Source organism: Petaurus breviceps, unplaced genomic scaffold (genome assembly GCF_028583685.1).
Source record: "Petaurus breviceps papuanus isolate PSGF00001 unplaced genomic scaffold, PetGlider_PUasm1.0 90769, whole genome shotgun sequence".
Taxonomy (NCBI): Eukaryota; Metazoa; Chordata; class Mammalia; order Diprotodontia; family Petauridae; genus Petaurus; species Petaurus breviceps.
Window position 1 is genome coordinate 18,147,484 of NW_027187341.1, and position 21,342 is coordinate 18,168,825.

General features: G+C 39.2%; 1 protein-coding gene across 1 annotated transcript in view; it reads left to right on the forward strand.

The window, feature by feature from the left end:
* Window positions 1–8,616: 8,616 nt before the first annotated feature.
* Window positions 8,617–21,342, forward strand: part of CDK15 (cyclin dependent kinase 15) — a 94,964-nt gene continuing 82,238 nt past the window's right edge. The window contains exons 1-4 of the mRNA XM_069068838.1: window positions 8,617–8,914; window positions 9,683–9,832; window positions 10,008–10,102; window positions 11,275–11,354. Of these exons, the coding sequence (XP_068924939.1) occupies window positions 8,795–8,914; window positions 9,683–9,832; window positions 10,008–10,102; window positions 11,275–11,354 (445 nt within the window). The 5' untranslated portion in view covers window positions 8,617–8,794. The remainder of the gene's footprint in view (window positions 8,915–9,682; window positions 9,833–10,007; window positions 10,103–11,274; window positions 11,355–21,342) is intronic.

Below are 21,342 nucleotides of genomic sequence, written 5' to 3' on the forward strand. Positions count from 1 at the left end.
ACCCTCTTGTTTGCCATGCCACTTTCTTGGCTTCCTTAATCCCTTTCTTCTCTACTCCATCTCCTGTCAACATCCTTGGGACTTCAAAATTGGTGTTGATAACCCCTCTAAGACCCTGACTACAAAATTCCTATCATCTCCTGGATCAAATAACTAAAACCTTTGCTGGGCCTTCCAAACTGTTTGCCTCAGTTTCCTCATCTGTACAATGGGGATAACAAAAGCACCTACCTCCCAGGGTGGTTGTGAGGATCAAATGAGATATTTGCAAAGTACTTAGCACAAAGTAGGTGCTATATAAATGCCACTATCATTATCATCATTATTATTTGTTATTTACTCTGCATTCTGGATTCACTTCCCTCCATATACTGCCACAGAAAGAAGGATAAAGATGTAGAGTGACCGACCACTGGGGAGGGGACTGAAGCAATGTGCACCCAACCCCAATTACAAATGTGAATCATTGGTAAGTCAGGTATTTGTAACTTTGGGCTGGTGGTATTTTAATTTGTGTGTGTACCTGGGGAGAGACAGTGTGGCCTGATGGATTGAGAGCCAGTCTTTGAGCCTAGAAGGCCTGGGTGAAGTCCCACCTTTGATGTATGCTGGCTGTGTGACTCTGGACCCTTCTCACCCCCAGCTGTGTCTCTGAGGCTGTAAGTTGCAAAGCATGTGTCATGATCCTTACTGGCTGGAAAAGGATACTCAGTGGGAGTTTCCTATACCAATGAAATCACAGGTCATGCTCCCCAAATTGGAATGTAATTAATATAATGTAAAACCATCATAAATCAGGCACATTTTTAGCATGGCAGGCAGTACTTCACTCCAAGAAGAAAGGCAGTTTTTAGCCAGGACGCTTTGAGGCTGGAGAAGCCCAATTTGACACAGCAGAAACCATTGATACACTCCTGCAGGACAGGAGGGCTATGTGAATTCCTATGCATTTCAACAAGAAATAATAATGCAGTACTTTATAATAATAGCTAACATTTATAAAGCACCTATTACGAGGCAGGTGCTATGCTAAGTGTCTTACAATTATTGTCTCATTTGATCTTTACAACAACCCTGGGAGGTAGGTATTATTATAATATCGTAATAATATCATCCTTATTTTATAGATGTGAACACTAAGGGAAATAGCGGTTCAGTGACTTGCCCAAGGTCACACAGCTTGCATGTATCTAAAATTGAACTTGAACTTGGGTTCCTGACTCCAAGCCTGATGCTCTCTATCTATTATACCACATACCTGCCAAGTTGCATAAAACTAAGTGGTGTTTTTCTTTAGTCAATAACCTAAGCCAGAAGACTTTTTTTGGCAATGAATTATAGCCCAGTAAACAAACCCTATTGTGCTGTGTTTTGGTATTAGATGTATTTTAGAAAAGACTGACACACACAGGATCCCGGAATCACCTCTTTCCTTCAGTCTCAGCAATGTATGTATGCTCCCTTGTGCAGAGGGGAAAAGAGAGCACATTATTGCATGTTATATAATCAGCAAACTCACTTGGTACTAAGAGCTAATTTTCTCTTTCACACAAGGCTGTTATAGAGACATGTTGAACTCCCATTAATTTGTGAAAAAGAAAATAATCATTTCTTCCATAGGACCTGTTATGTGAGTTGGCAGTATCTTGGGGCAACTTGAGCTGTACAATCCTGAAGGAGGCCTGGGCCAGACTGGAGAAAAGAAGGAATTTGACACTAAGCCAGCAATCAATCAAACAGCATTTATTAAGTACTTACAATATGCCAGACATTGTGGGAATACAAAGATGCAACCATACCTACTCTACAGGCCCTTAGAATCTACCTGGGGGAATAAGATTAGAGAAGAAGCAGTGACCCAGCTGCACTCTCCCAATATTCTTTTCTAAACAACTTTAAAATAACTACTCAAATCAGATTTGAGAGTGGCAGTCAACAGAATGTCAGAATGAAGCATTTTCCCAGTCTAAGAAAACACAGGTTGGCAGGAGAGATCTGTGACGCTAGGCTTGGGGCTGGCCCAGAGCCTGGCAGCAGTGCCAGTGTTGGGCCTTGGAAGCAGCTGTAAGAGCAGCACAGCAGCAGCAACACTTTTGGGAGCTCTCAATCCAGAGATGCTAAGGGGGTAGGACAACTAATCAGAGAGAGATTACAAGGGACCCTTTGCTGACATTGGGTTGCTGCTGATGCTTATTGGCAACTCTGTTACCCATATAAAATTCTGAGTTGCAGTTTTAGGACAGGAGCAAGGGTCCTGGCTGCAGCTCCAAGACAGAAGCTAACTCTTGTGGCTTCAAGAGAGCAGGGGACCTTATCACAGTCCCAAGGATGAGAGGAACACTAGCACTTGTAGCTGCAGGGAGTAGGGGACCTTCCTGAGTAAAGACCAGAGTGCAGACCAGGAGAGCAGTGTCTACATCTTTCTCCAGACTACACCGCTTTGGAGGTACTGAAAAATTATAGACCCCCCCCCCCCAGAACTATCTCTGAAAAGAGAAGCAAGCACAAAAAAGCCTGAAGCTTGGGGCAGTATCTCTCTACTCCCAAGTGAGCAGAGTCAAACTTTAACATAAAGTTCAAAGTCAAGAAATGGGCTGGAAAAATGAGAAAACAATTAAAAAAAAAAGAACTTGGTCATAAAACTTTACTATAGTGGTAGAGAAGACCAAGACATAAACTCAGAAGACGACAGAGTAGAAATAGCTGCAAGCAAAGCCTCAAAAAAATGCTCATTGGATACAAGTCCAACTTCCAGAGAGTATTAAAGAAAACAACTAAAGTGCTAGAGGAAAAAATAGGAAAAGAAATGAGAGTGATGCAGGGAAATTATGAAACAATTAAGAGTTTGGTAAAAGAGGCTATGTATATGTATGTGTACATACACATGTATATGTATATACATACATATTTATACATACATATATGTATGCATGTTAAAACTTTTTTTTTTTAAGCAATCGGGGTTAAGTAACTTGCTCAAGGTTACACGGCCAGTTATTTCTGGGTGTGTTGCTGAGTGTCTGAGCCTGGGATTCGATCTCCAGGTCATCCCAACACTGGAGCTGGTGCTGTTAAAACTTTTTAAAGAGAAGAATTGGCTAAATGGAAAAAGGGATACAAAAGTTCAATGAAGAAAGTCATTCCTTAAAAATTAGAATTAGGAAAGTGAGAATGAAGGATTTTATAAGACATCAAGAAACAATAAAATGAAGTCAAAACAATGAAAAAAAAAATAGAAAAACAGGTGAAATATCTCATTGGAAACAATTACCCTAGAAAATAGTTCCAGGAGAGATACTTTAAGAATTATTGGACTGTGGGAAAACCATGATCAAAGAAAGAGCTTAGATATCATATTTTAAGAAATTATTAAGAAAAACTGCCCTGATATCTTCAATCCAGAGGGTAAAATAGAAATCGAAAGAACCCACTGATAGCATCCTGAAAGAAATCACAAAATGAAAACTCCTAGGAATATTAGCCAAATTCCAAAAATCCCAGGTCAAAAAATATTGTAAGAGCCAGAAAGTAACAATTTAGATATCATGAAGCCACAGCCAGGATCGCACAAGATTTAGCTGCTTCCACATTAAAGAAGCAAAGGGTTTAGAGTATGATATTCAGGAAGTAAATGACAGACTAGAGAGATTTGAGGTAGGGAGATCAAATAGAAAATTATTGCAATAATTTTGGGAAGCAATGATGAGGACCTGAAATAGGGTGAAATTATGTAAATGGAGAAAAGGGGTGAAGAGATTTTATGGAGGTAGAAATAAGATTTGACAACTAAATGGATGTGTTGGGTGAAGGGGAGTAAGGAGTCCAGAAAGATGGTGTGCATCCCATGATCCTTTTATTATTAACCAACCTGTGCTTTTCTCAAGTGTGCTAATCAGTAAGATTGCTTTATTTGGAACGATAACAAGATCATTCTTCCAGTTCAGTCTCGTTATCTGTTTATGAGATGCCTTATCTGACCTGAAAGTGCTCTCGGTACTAAAACATGGGCTTTGGTTGCATTTTTCTTTGTATCATTAGTCCTTAGCAATATACTGGATGCATGCTAAGTGCTTATTGATGGCTTAAATGACTGCTGGATTCTCTTGGTGTTATATAACATTATATTTGTTTTTAACTGCCCTGATGCACAATAGGTCAATAAGATTTTTAAAGGTGAAAGTCAGATTGTAGGGAAAGTCTAGACAAGAGTCTGGGATTGAGAACATCATGGACCATAAGTATTGAGGCTGAAGATTTGGGCTTGTCAGCTTAAACATACAGCACTTAATCCAATTCAACAAATATTTACTGAGCACCTACTATGTGCAAAGCACTATAGAGTGTGGATATAAAACCAAAAAGAGAAGCAGTTATTATCCTTCAGGAGCTAACATGTTACAGGAGGTATACAATATATACATAGATAAGCAATTAATTATAAGTATTAAAAGCAGTCAGAGGCGAATACTGTCATAAGTATAATGTCCAATCTTGAGAAAATATTGTTTCCTCCCTTCATTGAAGAAGATGGAGGGTGGGATCAAGTATGGAACATGGACTATACTGGTTGCCTACACTGGCTTTTATTTTCCCTTTTCATTTTTATTCTTTGTTACAAGGGATAGATCTATAGGTAGGGGAGAGAATATATGTGGAAATGAAGATGATGTAAGAACAAAATGTATCCAGGGAGGGCTTAGTAGAAAAGATCTTTCCTGGACTGAACCTTGAAGAAAGAGAAGGTATTGTGAGAACTGAAGATAGCATGCAGATTAGGGCTATGGAGGACTCCTGGTACAAATGCAAGGTAGAGGGAGATAGAATGTTGAATTAGGGAAGAGTACACAAAAGGAAGAAATATAAAATAGGGTCGGAGTTGTAGGTTAGTGCCAGATTGTGAAAGATTATAAATGCCAGTCTGAGAAATTTGTGTTTTAACCTAGAGTTAACAGGCAGTCACTGAATGGGATATTATCATGGCAGTTGTGTGGAGAATGGATTGAGGTGAAACAAAAACTAGAAATAGAGCAACTAGGAGGTAATTGTGGGAGAGAGAGAGACAGAGAGAGAGAGAGACAGAGACAGACAGACAGACAGACAGAGAGAGAGAGAGACAGAGACAGAGAGAGACAGAGACAGAGAGACAGAGACAGAGAGAAAGAGAGAGAGAGAGAGAGAGAGAGAGAGAGAGAGAGAGAGAGAGAGAGAGAGAGAGAGAGACAGAGAGAGAGAGAGAGAGAGAGAGAGAGAGAGAGAGAGAGAGAGAGAGAGAGAGAGAGAGAGAGAGAGACAGAGAGACAGAGAGACAGAGACAGAGAGAGAGAGACAGAGACAGAGACAGAGACAGAGAGAGAGACAAAGAGAGAGATGGCCAGAGCCTGGATGATGGCTGTGTGAATGTAAGGAAGGGGCTGAATGATAAGAGATTTTATGGTTAATGGAAAAGACTTGGGGACAAGGGAAATTGAAGAGTTGAAGATGATTTCAGGGTTATGAACATGCATTACTGAAGGTGGAAGTATTCTCCTCTGAAATAAGGAAATCTGAAGGAGGAGTAGGTTTGAGAAGAAGATGATCAGCTCGGTTTGGGGCATTTTGAGTTTGAGCTGCTGATGGGATGTCCAAGTGGTCCTGTCTAACAGATTCCAGGACTGGAGTTTAGAAAAGAGATAGGGATGAATATGTAGATTTGGGAATCATCTATATAGGGGAGGGAGCAAGGAGAGAAAAGAAGAGTTGGATCCAAGCTAGAGCCTTGAGGGATAGCCATGGTTAGGAGATGAGAGATGGATGGTGATCACTAAAAGCAGAGTGTGTAATCATATCTGGAGGAAAAAAACTAGGGGAGCTTAATGTGATGAAGGACAAGAGAAGGAGAGAACATCCAAGGGGCTCATGGTGTCTACAAAGAGGTTAAAAAAAGGATGGTTTTGAGAAAAAGCCCATCAGAGTTAGTAGTTAGGAAATCATTGGTAATCTTTGAGAGTCGTTTCAGTTAAGTGCTTGGGTGTCAAGCCAGATTGCAAAGGGTAGAGGAGTGAGTGAGTCATGAGGAAGAACAGGTACACAGAATAGACAATTCTTTCTAGAAGAATGGAAGTAAAAAAGAAGAGATATAAAATGGCAGCTTGAGGAGATGTTGGGGTAGAATTAAGTGCTTTTATTTGTTTGTTTTTAAGAATAGGGATGACCTGGGCATGTTTATAAGAATCAAAGAAGGAGCTAAGGAGGATGGTGAGGATGATTCAGGATTGAGGACTGGCAAGGCATGAATGAGCAGCTAGGTGGCACAATGGATAGAGCACTGGGTCTGGAGTCAGGAAGACTCATCTTTTGGAGTTCAAATCTGACCTCAGACTCTTAATAACTGTGTGACCCTGGGCAAGTCACTTAACCCTGTTTGCCTCAGTTTCCTCATCTGTAAAATGAGCTGCAGAAGGAAAAGGCAAACAACTCAAGTATCCTTGCCAAGAAAACCCCAGATGGGGTCACAAAGAGTCAAACACGACTAAAATGAGTGAACAACAGCATCGACAACAGGACATGAGTAATAGAAGGAGAACCATGGCAGCTGTGTGGGATTTACCTGCGCCTAAGACAGGGTGGCATTCCCTGGGAAAGTAGGAGAGGTGACACCTCACCTTGCTCCATGTAACAGGTTTATTTAATCATCATTAGTGAATGTCTCCTAAGGGAGGTGGATGTGGAAAATAATTATAGGAACTTTTGAATCACATTTATCATGATAATAATATTAATAAAAGTTAGCATTTACATAATGCTTTAAGATTTACAAAGCACTTTAGATGTATTGTCTCATTTGATACTTACAACAGCCCTGTGAGGCAGGTGCTATTATTACGCCCATTTTACAGGTGAGGAAAGTGAGGCTGAGAGAGGTTGTAAGTGACACAGCTAGTCAAGTGTCCGAGGCAGAATTTGAACTCAAGTCTTCTTGACCCCAAGTCCAACAATCTATCCACTGCAGCCCATGGCTGGCACACTAACATCATTCAAACGATGCTTAAGTGACTTTAGTAAAAAAGAAGTGAATGATTTTAAATGACTAGTAAAAGAAAAAAGCCGCTATTGAGAGAGGCAATGCCAGATCTGATATCAGAGAATCTGGGTTCAAATCCTGTATCTACTAACTTGTAACCTTGGTAAACCTCTTTATTCTCTCTGGACTGCAGTTTCCTCCTTTGTAAAATGAGAAGATTGGAACATATGATCTGTAAGGTCCTTTCCAGCTCTAAATTAGAGTGATCCCATGATTTCATTGATCCTCGATTTTGTTCTCTTGTAAGTACTATTAATTGTCAGCAGAGGGCACTGTTAGCAAAGCAAAATTGAAATTTTAAATGCAGGAAGAAGGAGGTAGGTTAGGAATTGTACTCTGTTGTTTTTAAAGCCTATTTAGCTCCAATAATTCAAATATCTATGATGAAACAATGTAAAGTAATACTCAGCTGGATGGCACGGTGAATCATGTTGGACTTGGAATAAGGAAGACCTGAGTTCAAATTCAAACCCCTCTTCAAACATTTACTAACTGTATGATCCTGGACAAGTCACTTAAATTCAACCTATGTTTCCCCTTATGCACCTGCCATTACACATTATTGTGAGAATCAAATGAGATAGCATGTGTAAAGAGTGTTGTAAATACTAGAAATTATAATTTTTGAAGTCATTATGTGGTTTTTCATCATAGAATATTTTGGTTTGAAAAGAACTGGAATTAAGGATCACCCAGAGGGCCCCCTGACAAGTGAATGGTGGTCACCAGGAGGGTAGAACAGATATCAAACTCATCCTGCAAAACTCCCAAGTGCAGCCAGAACTAGATTAAAATGTAATTGGGAAATGTTTAAGTAATTAAATAAAAATAACATAGATAATGCTATTTGTAATTTTCTTTCTTTCTTTTTTTTTTTTTGAAGGAGGAAGGTAGGGCAATTGGGGCTAAGTGACTTGCCCAAAGTCACACGGTTAGTTTTGTGTTAAGTGTGAGACCAGATTTGAACTCACATCTTCCTGACTCCAGGGCTGGTGCTCTATTAACTGTGCCACCTAGCTGCCCCTATTTGTAATTTTCTAAGTTTATACACTACCAACAGGGATGCATCTCGATCTGGGTTTGACATCACTGCTAGAGGATCTTTGTTATTTGGCTTTCCGGTTATGTCTGACTCTTTGTAACCCTATTTGAGGTTTCCTTGGCAAAGATACTGGAATGGTTCACCATTTCCTTCTCCAGTTCATTTCACAGATAAGGAAACTGAGTCAAACAAGGTTTGCCCAGTGACTGGCCCAGGGTCACACAGCTAGTATGTGTCGGAGGCCAGATTTGAACTTAGGAAGAGAAGTCTTCCTGACTCCAGACCTGTGCCACCTCGCTGCCCCATCATAAGCACACATTATCATAATTAACAGGAGTATACACATTAAAGCAAATAGCCCATGTGTAAAGAGTTCCCTGGCTTATGGTAAATGTGAGCGTAAGAACTTTCAAACTGCCAAATTCTCTGAACAGTTTTTAACCACCCTAATGCATCACCCTTGTTTTTCCTTTAAGCATGCATGGATGCATAGAGCAGCCTTTCAGAGAGACTGTTCCTTGCACTAATGGAGAGAAACTGCTGAAGTCATGAGGCTGCTTCAGACAGAGACCTCATGTGAGTCATATGCAAGCTCCAGCATCACTGACCTCTGGCAAGAGAGGAGTGAGCCAAGAGCAGAAAGGGAGAAGGGGAGAGTTACCCATGTGTTCTCCCCCCTAACCTAGGCGATTATGGGTCAAGAGCTGTGTTCAAATGCTCTCCAGCCAGGATGCAGCTGCTATCGCTCAGAGGGAAGAGATGCCCGCAGCTGCCGAAGGAGTCAGCCTCTGGCAACGGATTCTGCATTAGAGGTATTTCTTCTCCCAGCCAGTAGCATCTTTCTGGAAAACCTATTGCCAAAATGAGCAGCAGTAAGTCTTCTGCTCTGTGTATAAAGCTGAATTTTCTGCGGTAGGTTTAAACCAACAAAAACAAATTCTTCTCTAGAGTCACACAGACGATTTGTGGCTGTGGGTTGTTTTCTTTTGTTTTAATCAGACTTGAGTGTGTTGTTGAAAAATGAGCAAGGTACTAATCCCACACTTTGTGGGGAGGGGAGCTGTGCTGAACTCCCTTGACGTGAATTACAGTGAGGACTTCTTACCCTCTTTAAATGTCTGAGCTAGTGTATTGCAGTATCAAATTCCAGAAAGAGAAAGTCAGAGAGCTGCAGCAGTTGGTGAATTTAGAATTTGAGTGAGAATGAGAAATATTGATTATTCACTGTCTGGTGGGCATCTGAATTTAGTCATTTCCATGCTAGAAGGACTAAGTAGGCATGACTGGTCAGTTTGGTTAAGGAGAGAGTGAGATAGGGAAGGCATCTGTCATTGTATCTGAGATGACCTTAAGTGCCAAGTATGTATTTTTAAATGGAGGCTGTTCCTTCAATAAAAGCTTTGGTGTTTTGGCAGCTGCCGTCATAGGCTTTTAGGAATCTGGCTGTCAGGAAAGGTTAAGCTTTGAGGAGGTTCTCCCAGGCACCTGAAGTGAAAAGTCAGACAAGCAAAGAGAAGGAAAATGTCATCACCTCTGGAATCTTGCCTTGTCTTTATTTTCTTTCTGTATGCTCCCTTCAGTTAACAGACCTAAGAGAAGCATCACGGTCCATGATTTCACTGCACCCCAAGGGATCACATGCATCCCAGGCCCGGAAGTTTAGGAGTAAAAGGCCAAGGAGCAACAGCGATTCTTTCCAAGAAAAGGACCTTGAACAAGGTTTTCCATGGGTGAGTGAGCAGCTGAATTGATCCCAGTGAATTTAGTGTAGTTTTGTCAAGGGATGTTGGTCATTACTTGCAGGACAATTACTGGGCATTCCCAAAAGCTCAGGTGGGCAATTGCTATCTAATTTCCCTGTGAAAATGTCCGAACTAATTAAGTGTCTTTCCCTTCCTTTCTCAGAGGAAGAGCCTTCCTTTTGGAGCTGCCTCATCGTACTTGAATTTGGAAAAGTTAGGTGAAGGCACTTATGCCACAGTCTACAAGGGGATCAGCCGGTGAGTTACTACCGACTGTGTTTATGAAGCCGGGTGCAGCAGCAAAGTAAGCCAAGTGGTTGGCTCCAGAATCACTTTATTTGGTATCTGATCAGGATGCTGTGCTTGAGAGTTTCATGTTTATTGTTTAAAGAACTTTTACCCCAAGTCCTCAGGTCCTTTTTTGGAATGAAGAAAAAGAAATCTATACAATACCTCCTCCACCCAAGTCAGCACAGTGGAATATTTTTTTTTACCAGCCTGAACTTTCTTAGACAAAAATGTAGGTATATAGAATGTGGATTTCCTCTGGCACTGGGAAATTGGTTTGCTGTTTCTGGGCACAAAGGTGCGGTGGTATTAGCAGCAGCCATAGGATCAGAGGAATAGAGACTTCTACCTAGAACTAAGGGGCCCTCTGTTCAGTCTAATACCATTATTTCACATATAAGGAAACTGAGACCCCAGAGAGGTAAACCTTGGCTTGGTCAAGATCACACAGGTCTTTGGTCCAAAAATCTGGGGCTCTTAAATCTCTGTCCTCTAATCACAGTAATAGACACCCTTGATGGAATCTTTCACATATTTACTTCATTGTTTTGCTTTGCATATGTAGATATAACCTGAGTCAGTTTGAGTGTTTTGTGCTTCTATAAAAAGACTGTAGAATACAATTCTGTCTACCTAGGAACTAGGTGCTATTTTTTTGTAAGATAACTTTGTTATGTGTACATATAAAAAGCCATTAAGAGATTTTAAATTCTAGTTGATTTGTTGATGGTATAGTTTCCCCCAAGATGGGTATTTTTAAAAAAGCATTTAAAGTAAGGAAAACTTATAGTTCATATTTTGGTGAAACATTAATTAAATTATTAATGTAAAAATATTATTTATGGCTAGATAGCACATTGTTTTTAATTAGACATTATGTTAGTTATATAATTTTATGAAATAAAGGAGTTCCAGGAACAGGTAGGTTTAATTGTACTGCATAGATGTAGGATAGATTTAAACAACTTTAAGAAAAACTTGGAATGATCACAGCCATAGACGCTCCAAATTGGAAAGCTCTTCCAAGACTGTAGCAATCATTTGGGATCAAGTCTGAAGTTTGGGAATAACTTTCTTTTTCATCTAAGGTATTGCTGATGAGCATCTGAATAAGTGTATGGCTCTCCTTCCCACTGTTGCAGGATAAATGGTCAACTTGTGGCCTTAAAAGTCATCAGCATGAATACCGAAGAAGGGGTACCTTTCACAGCCATCCGAGAAGGTAAGAAATGCAACATACTTGTCAGAAGGACTTCTGTTTTGAAGTTTTATGATGTCAAAATTCTATGAAGTCCATTTAATAACACTGCTGTTTAACATCTCATCTTCAGTATTTCCAAAGTTACTTTACACTTCATTCCCCCCACCCCCTGACCCCATCAACCTTCTTGGATAAGATGTATTGTTTTTGTATTGTGTTTTATTGATTGTGAATAAGGAAAATAAGGTACTGAAGATTACATCTCTTGACCAATACTATCCAGATCAAGTATTCATTGAATATCTGTTATGTGCCTAACACAGTGCTAGGTAGTATGACATTGTTTTTTTTATGACACTAGAAAATATATGTAATAATGAAAGTTCAGTCATTCATGTTTTGTTTATTGTTACCAGGTTGTCTGTATGTGTGTGTGTGTGTGTGTCTACTGTATTTGGAAACACTGAGGTGGGTGACATAGATGTTTACTTTTTAACCCATCATCTAATTAGTAAAGGTAGAAAGATACCTTTGTAGTCCCAACTTTTAATTGTATGACTAGATTTCCAGCCATTCTGCCTCTCACTGAGTTGTGTCTAAGGATAATTACCTTGCCACCTACCACTATATATGACCTAGGTAGCTCTTACAAAGCTCTTTGGGAGGAAACAAATCAATATTTTCAAGTTTGTGCTTCTAGCTTCCTTCCCCCTTTCTGTTTTCCTCTGGTGATAGGTCTTTTGCCACTGAGACAAATGATGATTCATAATAAAAAAAAAACATTACCAAGATGTTATTGATGTGCTGAAAATAAATGAGCAAAAATAAATGTACTCTATTTATGGATATAACCCGTATTAGCACTTTGATTCCCATTTGGAGAGGGAGTAACATTGATAATGGTCTTGGTGTCCCTTTCAGTTGGAGCCTATAAAGACAAGGTTGCCATGGAATCATCACTGTCTGTACTCTCTCTCCACTCACCATTCCCCTCTTTTGGTTTAAACCCTGTGCAAAGAAATATATGAGTAAAACGGTTTAGGAGGTGGGTTTGTAGCAGGGGTGTAGTGGTAAGTGGTGACCAGCCTGTGCAGGAGGACACACTCGTAAGTTTCATCTGCGTTATTAACATTTTCTCCTTGCTTTTCTTCAGTCTGGACGATCAACAAAACAATTGATTAAGCCCAGATACCACCTCATTTCTGAGGTTCATACTAAAAACTTAACAATGTTTTTGCCTGTGAAGCAGATCAAGCTGCCTCCAGTGCATTTCTGGTTGGCCATCGAATTTGATGCCAGTTTCTAAATAGGGTGGCTTGGTGCAGTGAATAGAGCACCAGCCCTGGAGTTCAAATCCGGCCTCACACACTTAACACTTACTAGCCATGTGACGTTGGGCAAGTCACTCAACCCCGATTGCCCTGCCTTCTCCCCTCCAAAAAGAATACCTAAAATATACTTGTGTTAATGGAATCTTTTGGTTTTGGGGGGTGGGTAGGGTTGGGACCTGTGACTACCTGGTGAGGAAGCCCCTCTCTACCGTGGAAGACCTGAAATTATTGTACAGCTTGTCTATAAGTTAAAGTTATAAGGGGCATTGAAAAGTTAAGTGAGTTGCCCAGGGACTCACTCAATCAATGACTGAGTACCAGCTTTGTGTCAGTCACTGTGCTATTAATATTAGTTAGCATTTAAGGTTTGCAAAGTCTTTAGAAATATAGTCTTATTAATCTTCACAATAACCCTGGAAAGTAGGTGCTATTATTATCCCTATTTTACAGGTGGGGAAACTGTGGCATAGGTCAAGTGACTTGCCCAGGGTCACACAGCTAGTAAGTTTCTGAGGTGGGATTTGAATTCAGATCTTCCTAACTCCAGATCCAGTTTTCTATCTACTGTGCCACCTAGCTGACTCTGATTTTCTACCTGTTAGATGCTAAAGATCCAAACAAAAACAGTAAAACAATCTCTGTCCTCAGAGGACTTACATTCTATCAAAGAAGAAAAATAATATACTCATATAAATATGTAGAAAATAAACAAAGGTTAATTTTTTTGAGGGATGAGGACACTAGCAGCTGGAGCATCAGAAAAGATTTTGTCTAGAAAGGGACACTTGAGCTGGGTTTTGAAGAAAGCAAGGGACTGAGAGGTGGAGGTGAGGAGCCAGGATTGGGGAACAGCTAAGATAAAGGAATGGAGTTGGGAAAGTTATAAGAAACAGCAAGAAGGAGGCAACTAGGTGGCACAGTGAATAGAGCACTGGCCCTGGAGTCAGGAGGACCTGAGTTCAAATGTGACTTCAGACACTTAACACTTATTAGCTGTGTGACCTTGGGCAAGTCACTTAACCCCAATTGCCCTGCCTTCACCCCTTCAAAAAGACAAAAACAAAAAAGAAATAGCGAGAAGGATAATTTGGCTGCATTGTAAAGTATGAAAAGGGGGGTATCATACAGAATAAGACTGGAAAGATAGGTGGGGGCTTGGTTGTGAAGAACTTTAAATGTCAAACAGATAAGGTTATATTTGATTTTAGAGGCAATAAAAGACCACTGTGGTGTACTGGGCAAGGAAGTGACATGGTCAAACCCTCAGAAAACCCAATTATTAGCTAATTATTAAATTATTGAACTAATTATTAGCTATGTACTATGTGGCAAGCACTGACAGGAGTTTTGTGAAGAAAACAAATTGTCAACTTGAAAGTGCTATGTAAATTTGAATTATTATTATTTACTTTGAGGAATGTCTTTGCTTTGTATTAGCTTAAAATTCCCAAGCAAACTTAACACATTAAGGTTTGCAGGAGTCAAGTGGACTATTTAAAATCCTTGTTTCTACAATATAAGTTATTTTTTCCTGTTTAAAACATCATTTTTATGATAAGAAGAATAGTTAACATTTGTGTAATTCTTTAAAGCTTAGAAGGCACTGTGTGTGTATGTATGCATGTAATTTGGTTCTCACAACAATCCTGTGAGGTAGATGTTATTATCCCTATTTTATAGATAAGAAAACTGAGGCCTGAGAAGTTAAGTGACTTGCCCAGAAAATACAAAATAAACTGAATGTTTTCATGTATAAAGTGGAGCAGAGCCAAAGGATTGTATGTGAAACTGCAAATCTCTCCTAAGTTGCTAACTTCCACTAAAGTCCTACTCTGAATCCTCATTATAGCATGAGGGTGACCCTTCATTCTTGGAAATGATGCCAACAGAGCATAAGCTTGGACAAGTCCTACCCAACTGCAAAGGCTATGAGTCTGGACCAATGATGGACCGTCTATTGTCCAAGAACCAGCACAGAAAAATTCTGAGAGACTCATCTATAAATTGGCTGCAGGGTGGAGATTTTTTTTTTATGCTGCAACAACTCTGGAAGACCAATAGGGATTACAGTATTCATTGGTGGAAGGAATACCATCTCTGGTGATATTATAGATCCTAGAAGGACTGAATTTGAAGTGATCATCAGCATAACAAGCTATATTACAAAGAAGGAGTGCCCTAATTAAGTGAAGCATTCCCCCTTGAAAAGATATGAGGCCTCATTTAAAAATTTTGGCATTGCCCCATTTTTCCTAAAAGAGCTTTAAGGCTGTGAGATCAGACAAACAGGAGGTTAAATGAGAAGGGCTGGGAACTGAAAGCAAGTACAGCTGTGGTTCATTACCTGAAATCCAGGGTCACTAGCATAAAGAGGCCAGCAGAAAATACAACATGCGTTTTCTCTAGCCCGTGGAAGGCATAATTTCTAAACAGAAAATTCCAAGAGTTATGTACCCTCTTTAAAAGCCTTAAGCAGGAATTTTCCTGAACAACTTAGCTGTTCTTTTGCCATGGCAGCCAGAAATTTATTGAGTAGGATTTACTCCATTTATGGGGTCCTTGTATATTGGCACAGCATATATATCATTTTATTAGCTTGGTCACTTAAGTTAATATTAGTTTTCATTTGATTTTAGGGTACAATTAACACTAGGAGGAGTAATAATGATCAATTCCCTGTGCAGCATTATCTGTGCTAATGGAAAAGACTAGTGACCCAGATGATTCAAAACCACAGATTGTCCCAGAGCCAAATAGAAATGATTTTGGTAGCAAATATGTGTTGCGCCTTTTTTTTTTAACTAAAAGATTTATTCTCCCAATTATTAATTTTAATATTAGCCTAAGTAAGCGATATTAAATCAGCTGACAGCTGGGGAAAGGTGACCCAGGCGGATGCCTATCAGGGATTTTAAATTTGCTGTGAATAATTCCACACATGAATAATGAAGATTGCCGGCTAGTTCTGTGGAGTTGGTTGCCTGATTACATCATTAGTTGACTTTTGGGGTCAGCTTTCAAGATGTGTATTATTGTAAAGATATCACTGTGATGATCAACCTTTTTTATTTGTTCAAAGTAACATCCACATAGTATTTGTAGTGAATTGGATCCATTTAGTTTTTCAGAAGAATCAGGAATTGGATAACTTCTTGCTTATTAAATTTGGAAATGCTTAACTCAAGTATTTCTTTTAGCAACACTTTTATTTATTTATTTATTTATGTTTAGTTTTCAACATTCACTTCCACAAGATTTGAGTTCCAAATTTTCTCTCCATTTCTCCTCTTCCCCACCCCCAAGATGGCATGCATTCTGATTACCCCTTCCCCTAATCTGCCTTCCCTTCTAACCCCGCCATCTTCTCTTATCCCCTTCCCTTCTATTTTCCTGTGGTACAAGATAAATTTCTATACTCCATTGCCTGTATATCTTATTTCCCAAGAAACACTGTTTAAAAATGAAAAATAAGACAATAGGTAAAATACCAGAAGTAAGCCGCCAAAGGGGAACAATAAATCTTAAAGAGAAGCCAGCGTCCCATATCACAAAAACATTGATTCTGATTCTATTCTATGGTAACAACAAGAATGGGTTTAAAAATGAAATGGAGTTTCCATCAATGATCTTTATCAATAGTCTCTGGTCTTAAATTGTTCCCAATCTGTGTAGGGCAAAACTAAGCCAAAAAAAAAAAAAAAAGGCTAAGGAATTTAGCCAAGGTTATAGAATGAATTGAATCACTGATTGAATCCAGAATAGAACCTATGACAGAGGTATATAGTGGAAAGGATCCAGAGATCCTGGATTCGAATCTTGATTATGTCATTTGCTCACTGTGTAACTATGAATAAATCATTTAACCTCTCTGGTTCTCATTTTTCTCACCTATAAAATGAGAGGTTTGATGGGATTCTGGATCCCCTTCTGCCTCTAAATGATAGGTTAGGTAAGACCAAATCTCTAGCAATATAAATAATAATGATGCACGTTCATGTGTGTATCACGTATATACATATATACACAGAATGTATATCACACCTATATAAGATGAGATAAATTTAGAAGGGTAGCATAATTGAGGCTAAAATGTGAAAAAATTAAGATCTGAAATATTTATTTCTTTATATGTAACTGAAATTTTTGTCTGGTTGGCATACATAGTCTTCATTATTTTTATTTGTGATACCTCAGAGGAACTCCACTTTATAGTCCTTGAAGCTTTTATTATTTAACTCCCACTGGAAAACTAGAGAATTGACTACACTTATTGTTTCCAACAACTAAATCCTTTCTGTATTACAGTCACAAATGATGTCCCTTGACTAATGCTGGAAAGTTTTTGAAAGGGGAAACTAAAAGAATCTAAGTCCAATGTAACTTTAGTGGAAACTCAGTTGACTATTCTGAACATTTTATTTGTTATGTAGAAGGAGGAAAGAAAAACCTTCCCTCCTCCCTGAACCTGCCTAAAAGAGTTTAAGCTCATGACCTAGAAATCTTTTTTTGATCTCTTACATTCCATTGGTTTTCTCTGGCATTCATTTTGATACCCAGAATATCCTCATGATCATAAATGACCACAATATCTTAGAATGTCTTGAATATCAATAATCTATCTAAAGATCCCCACATGAACACTTTGACAAAAGAAAGAAGTAGATGGCATGTATGTGTATCATCTCTGTCTAGAGGGACAGGCTTAGAGGTAGGTCACTTAAGGTTACTTTACATGGGAAGGACACAATGAGGGACACTTCAAAGTTTTTAAAAAAATAAATCTATCTCTTTATGCCAGAAAATTCCATTCTCCACAGAAAGTAGATAAATATTTCATAATAAATAAAGGTTCATTTTCCTATGAAGGTCCCAAATCTCTGTTAACACACACCTACATCTACTCTTTTTAGAGGCTAAAATATTGTTCAATCTTTCACTGGTGGGGAGAGCCCTTGGTTTTTTTAATTTGTTTTTTTATGTTCTGTACTGGCTCTGTGTGTGCCCTGGTCATCGTATAAGTATGTATAAGGGTCCAGGGGGAGTGGCAGTTGCATGGGAACTAGGCTGCTCAAACTTTAAGGATTTTTCTTCTTCATGGATGATTTGATTTTCTCAGCCCTCAGATTGTGACTCTGCAGGCCACCATATGTCCTGTTGTGAAAGTTTATGAGTTAGCCTTGAAACTGAGAGACAAAAAAACATGTCGTCCTTGCACAGGTTTCAGTCCCCACAGGCCCCAGTCCCTCTGTGGTTCCATAAAGTAACCCCAGTGCACTGACGATGCACTTAGAGAGGGCTTGTGGTTTTGGGGTTCTCATCTGCTTCTCCATGTGAATTCTCAACTGCTCATTAAGTAGCATTTATTAAAGGTCCCCTGTGTTCAGAGGACTGTTTTAGCAATGAGGGGGGAGTTGACAAAACAACCGTAGGCATGGTTCCTGCTCTTGAAATGTTCCTAATCAAATGAGGGAGAGAAATGAAAAGTCAGTAGGATTGTCTTCATTAGAAGCAAGTCCTCTGATAAGCAGTTCCAGCTCTAGAAAGCGAGGTAATGACTACATGGGGTTACTAAAGTGACTGAAGTGATACAAGCCAGCTCATGTCTGTCAAGGTTTTGTTCAGGCAGTGAATTTTGAACAGTGTTTTAAAGGCAGGAATTTGATGGAAAAAAAAGAAGCCCCCACCTGTGCCATTCTGATTCCCTTTCAGCCCAAGGCTTTGCACAAGCTGTTTCCTCTGCCTGTAATGCACTCCCTCCTCACTTCCACCCCTTAGGAATCCCTATTCTTCAAAACTCAGCTTAAATACTACCTCCTGCATTTCACTTTTTCCTCATGCTCCCTGTCTGCTGTTGGTACCTTATCTTCCTTTTGGCCTAGTTTTTGCTCAATAAATATTTTGTATTTATTTGTATGTATACATGTTGTTTCTTTGATAGAATGTAAGCTATTTGAAGGCAGAGATTATTTCAGTTTTGATCTCCCCATTCATTTTGTATTCCTGGTAACTACCACACAGTGCCTGACATCTAATATGAGCTTAATAAATGCTCATTAATTTATTTCCTGTAAGGTCCTAAGTGTAAATAACTCTCCCTAGGCCTTGACTCCTCTTGTATTATAAAGCTAGTCTACTGAAAAATTAGGTTGCCCCAAGGCCCTTGTGATGGAAATAAATATAATAAATTATTGCTTTAAATTGGTGTGTTGGATGGAAAGGGGAAATACCTTGGAAGAAATAGATCGTAAGGTGATCTAGTTGTCACAGAGATTTGTGGCTTGTGGAAGACCTATCAATTGAAGGGACACATGAGCAAATACTCTTTATTCCCTCCTCTGGCCCAGTCCAGACCCTATAGCATCTGGAATCGAAAATTTAGAACTTAAATGCCATTAAAAGAAAGGTTCAGGTTCAGTAAGATGCTACATTCTAGCTTGCCTCTCTAAATCAAATCTTTAACCATAGTAGCTTATATTTTATATAGTATTTGATGGCTACAAAAATATCTTATGTACATTTATCACATAATTTCACAACAACCCTGTGATGTAGTTATCTCTGGTCTTTTATACTAAGGGACTGATATGCCTTTAGGGAAGGGGAATATCCTCTCAGAAATTCAAGATTTGGTGTGTCTTCATAGTCCTTTCTCCTAGGTACAGATGTATTGTTGGGAGTGAGGTAGGAAGAGGTGAAATACCATGGCTGCAGAAAGAGGGGCACATAAATAAAGATGTTAACTCCCTTGATGCCATTTCCAAAGAGAGGGCAATGAAGAGAATACAAATGCTACACAAGGGACATGTCTGTAGACTTTATTTAGTCCTTCCCTCACTCTATCCTGCCACCAACTCTCTCTAACCCATAGATTACCTTGACCGGTTTTATAAGAATACACCAACATAATTCCCTTAAATATCCCGGATCCAGCCACCCAAATGGAAGTCTTGAGATCTTCTGGTTTCACTTCAGTTATAAACATTAAATTCAGGATGGTGAAACTCTTAGGGCAGTCATCCACAGACCATGGGCAAACCACCTGTATTCTCTGCTGCCCAAAATTCCATTGCACTTCTCTCTCCTACTATACTAATGGATATTATCTTCACTTGACGCAGGAAGAAACTGATGATCATGGGGGTGAAATGATTTGCGCAAACTCACATAATGAGTAGGGGGTCAGGCCAGGACTGGAACTCCTAGTCTTCCCATTGCAAGTTCAGTGCTCATTACATCACACTATAAAGTTTTGGGAGAACTACCTTAACACTAATACACATTTCCTAGAAAACTGGGAAAGGATTTCACATATGTTTCTTTGTTTAGCAAATCAGTTATTTGCTGATGCAGTCTTAGACATTTCAGCTTTGAAAGTGGTTATTTCTTAGTAATCTTCTTTTAGCTCATTTTATGAATATATTAACTAGGGGATATTGACTGTTATTGATAATCAATAAGCATTTATTAAGTGCTTGTTATGGCCCAGGTATTGTGCCACTGTGTCCCAATATTGTTGGGATACAAGAAAATGCAAAAATAGTACCTGTTCTCAAGTAGCTTACATTCTTTTTTTTTTTTAGGCAATTGGGGTTAAGTAACTTGCTCAAGGTTACACAGCCAGTTATTTCTGGGTGTGGTGCTGATATCTGAGCCCAGATTTGATCAAGGTCATCCCAACACTGGAGCCAGTGCTCTTACTCACTGAGCCACCTGGCCACCCCTAAGCAATTGGGGTTAAGTAACTTGCTCAAGGTTACATGGCCAGGTGTTTCTGGGTGAGTGCTAAGTGTCTGAGCCCGGATTCGATCCCCAGGTCCTCCCGACACTGGAGCCGGTGCTCTTACTTGCTGTGCTACCTGGCCGCCCCAAGTAGCTTACATTCTAACAAAATAGATTTACCTCATGAGAACTATCTCAACAGGTTGTTTTTTTAACCAAGCTTTATTAACAGAGACCCCTGAGTCTTTTTAAAAAATTATTCATTCATTAACGAGCATATAATAAGTACTTAGAATGTAAAAATATTTTAGGAACCCTTACTATACTACAGTGAACTTACTTTCTAGTTGAAGATATAAGATATAAACAACTGAAAAGTTAATTAACAATGCATTATGCTACTATTAGATATGTTACAAAGCATTATAGGCTGCACTTATAGACTGAGTGAGACAGGCAAGTAAATATGAATTTAGAGGAAAGGAGAAAATTTGTTGCAGTCTGGATAAGTAGGAAAGGCTTAATGGTGCAGGTCAGATTAGAACTTTGAGGAATGAATAGGATTTGGATAAAATGGATAAAGGACTGCAGAATAGGGAAAAATAATGTATCAGATGCTCAGAAGTGGAATTTTGTGACTTTTTCAAGGAGACAGTATACATACACAATTAGTCAATGTTTAAATGAATTAAAATGGAATTAAAAGTTTGTATAGTTGAGTAGGGGGAAGTAAGGCTGGAAAGACTAAATCTCCTTGTTTGTTGCCTGGCTATACTGTCTTGGGACTTCTTTTACTGACTCTCCACCATGCCCCTACATCAAGTACTTCCCACCTCCCTTTTCACCTTCCTTCTGTATTTTTGTCTTCTCTTATTAGATGGTAAGTTCCTTGAGAGCAGGGATCACTTCTTTCTTCCTTCCTTCCTTCCTTCCTTCCTTCCTTCCTTCCTTCCTTCCTT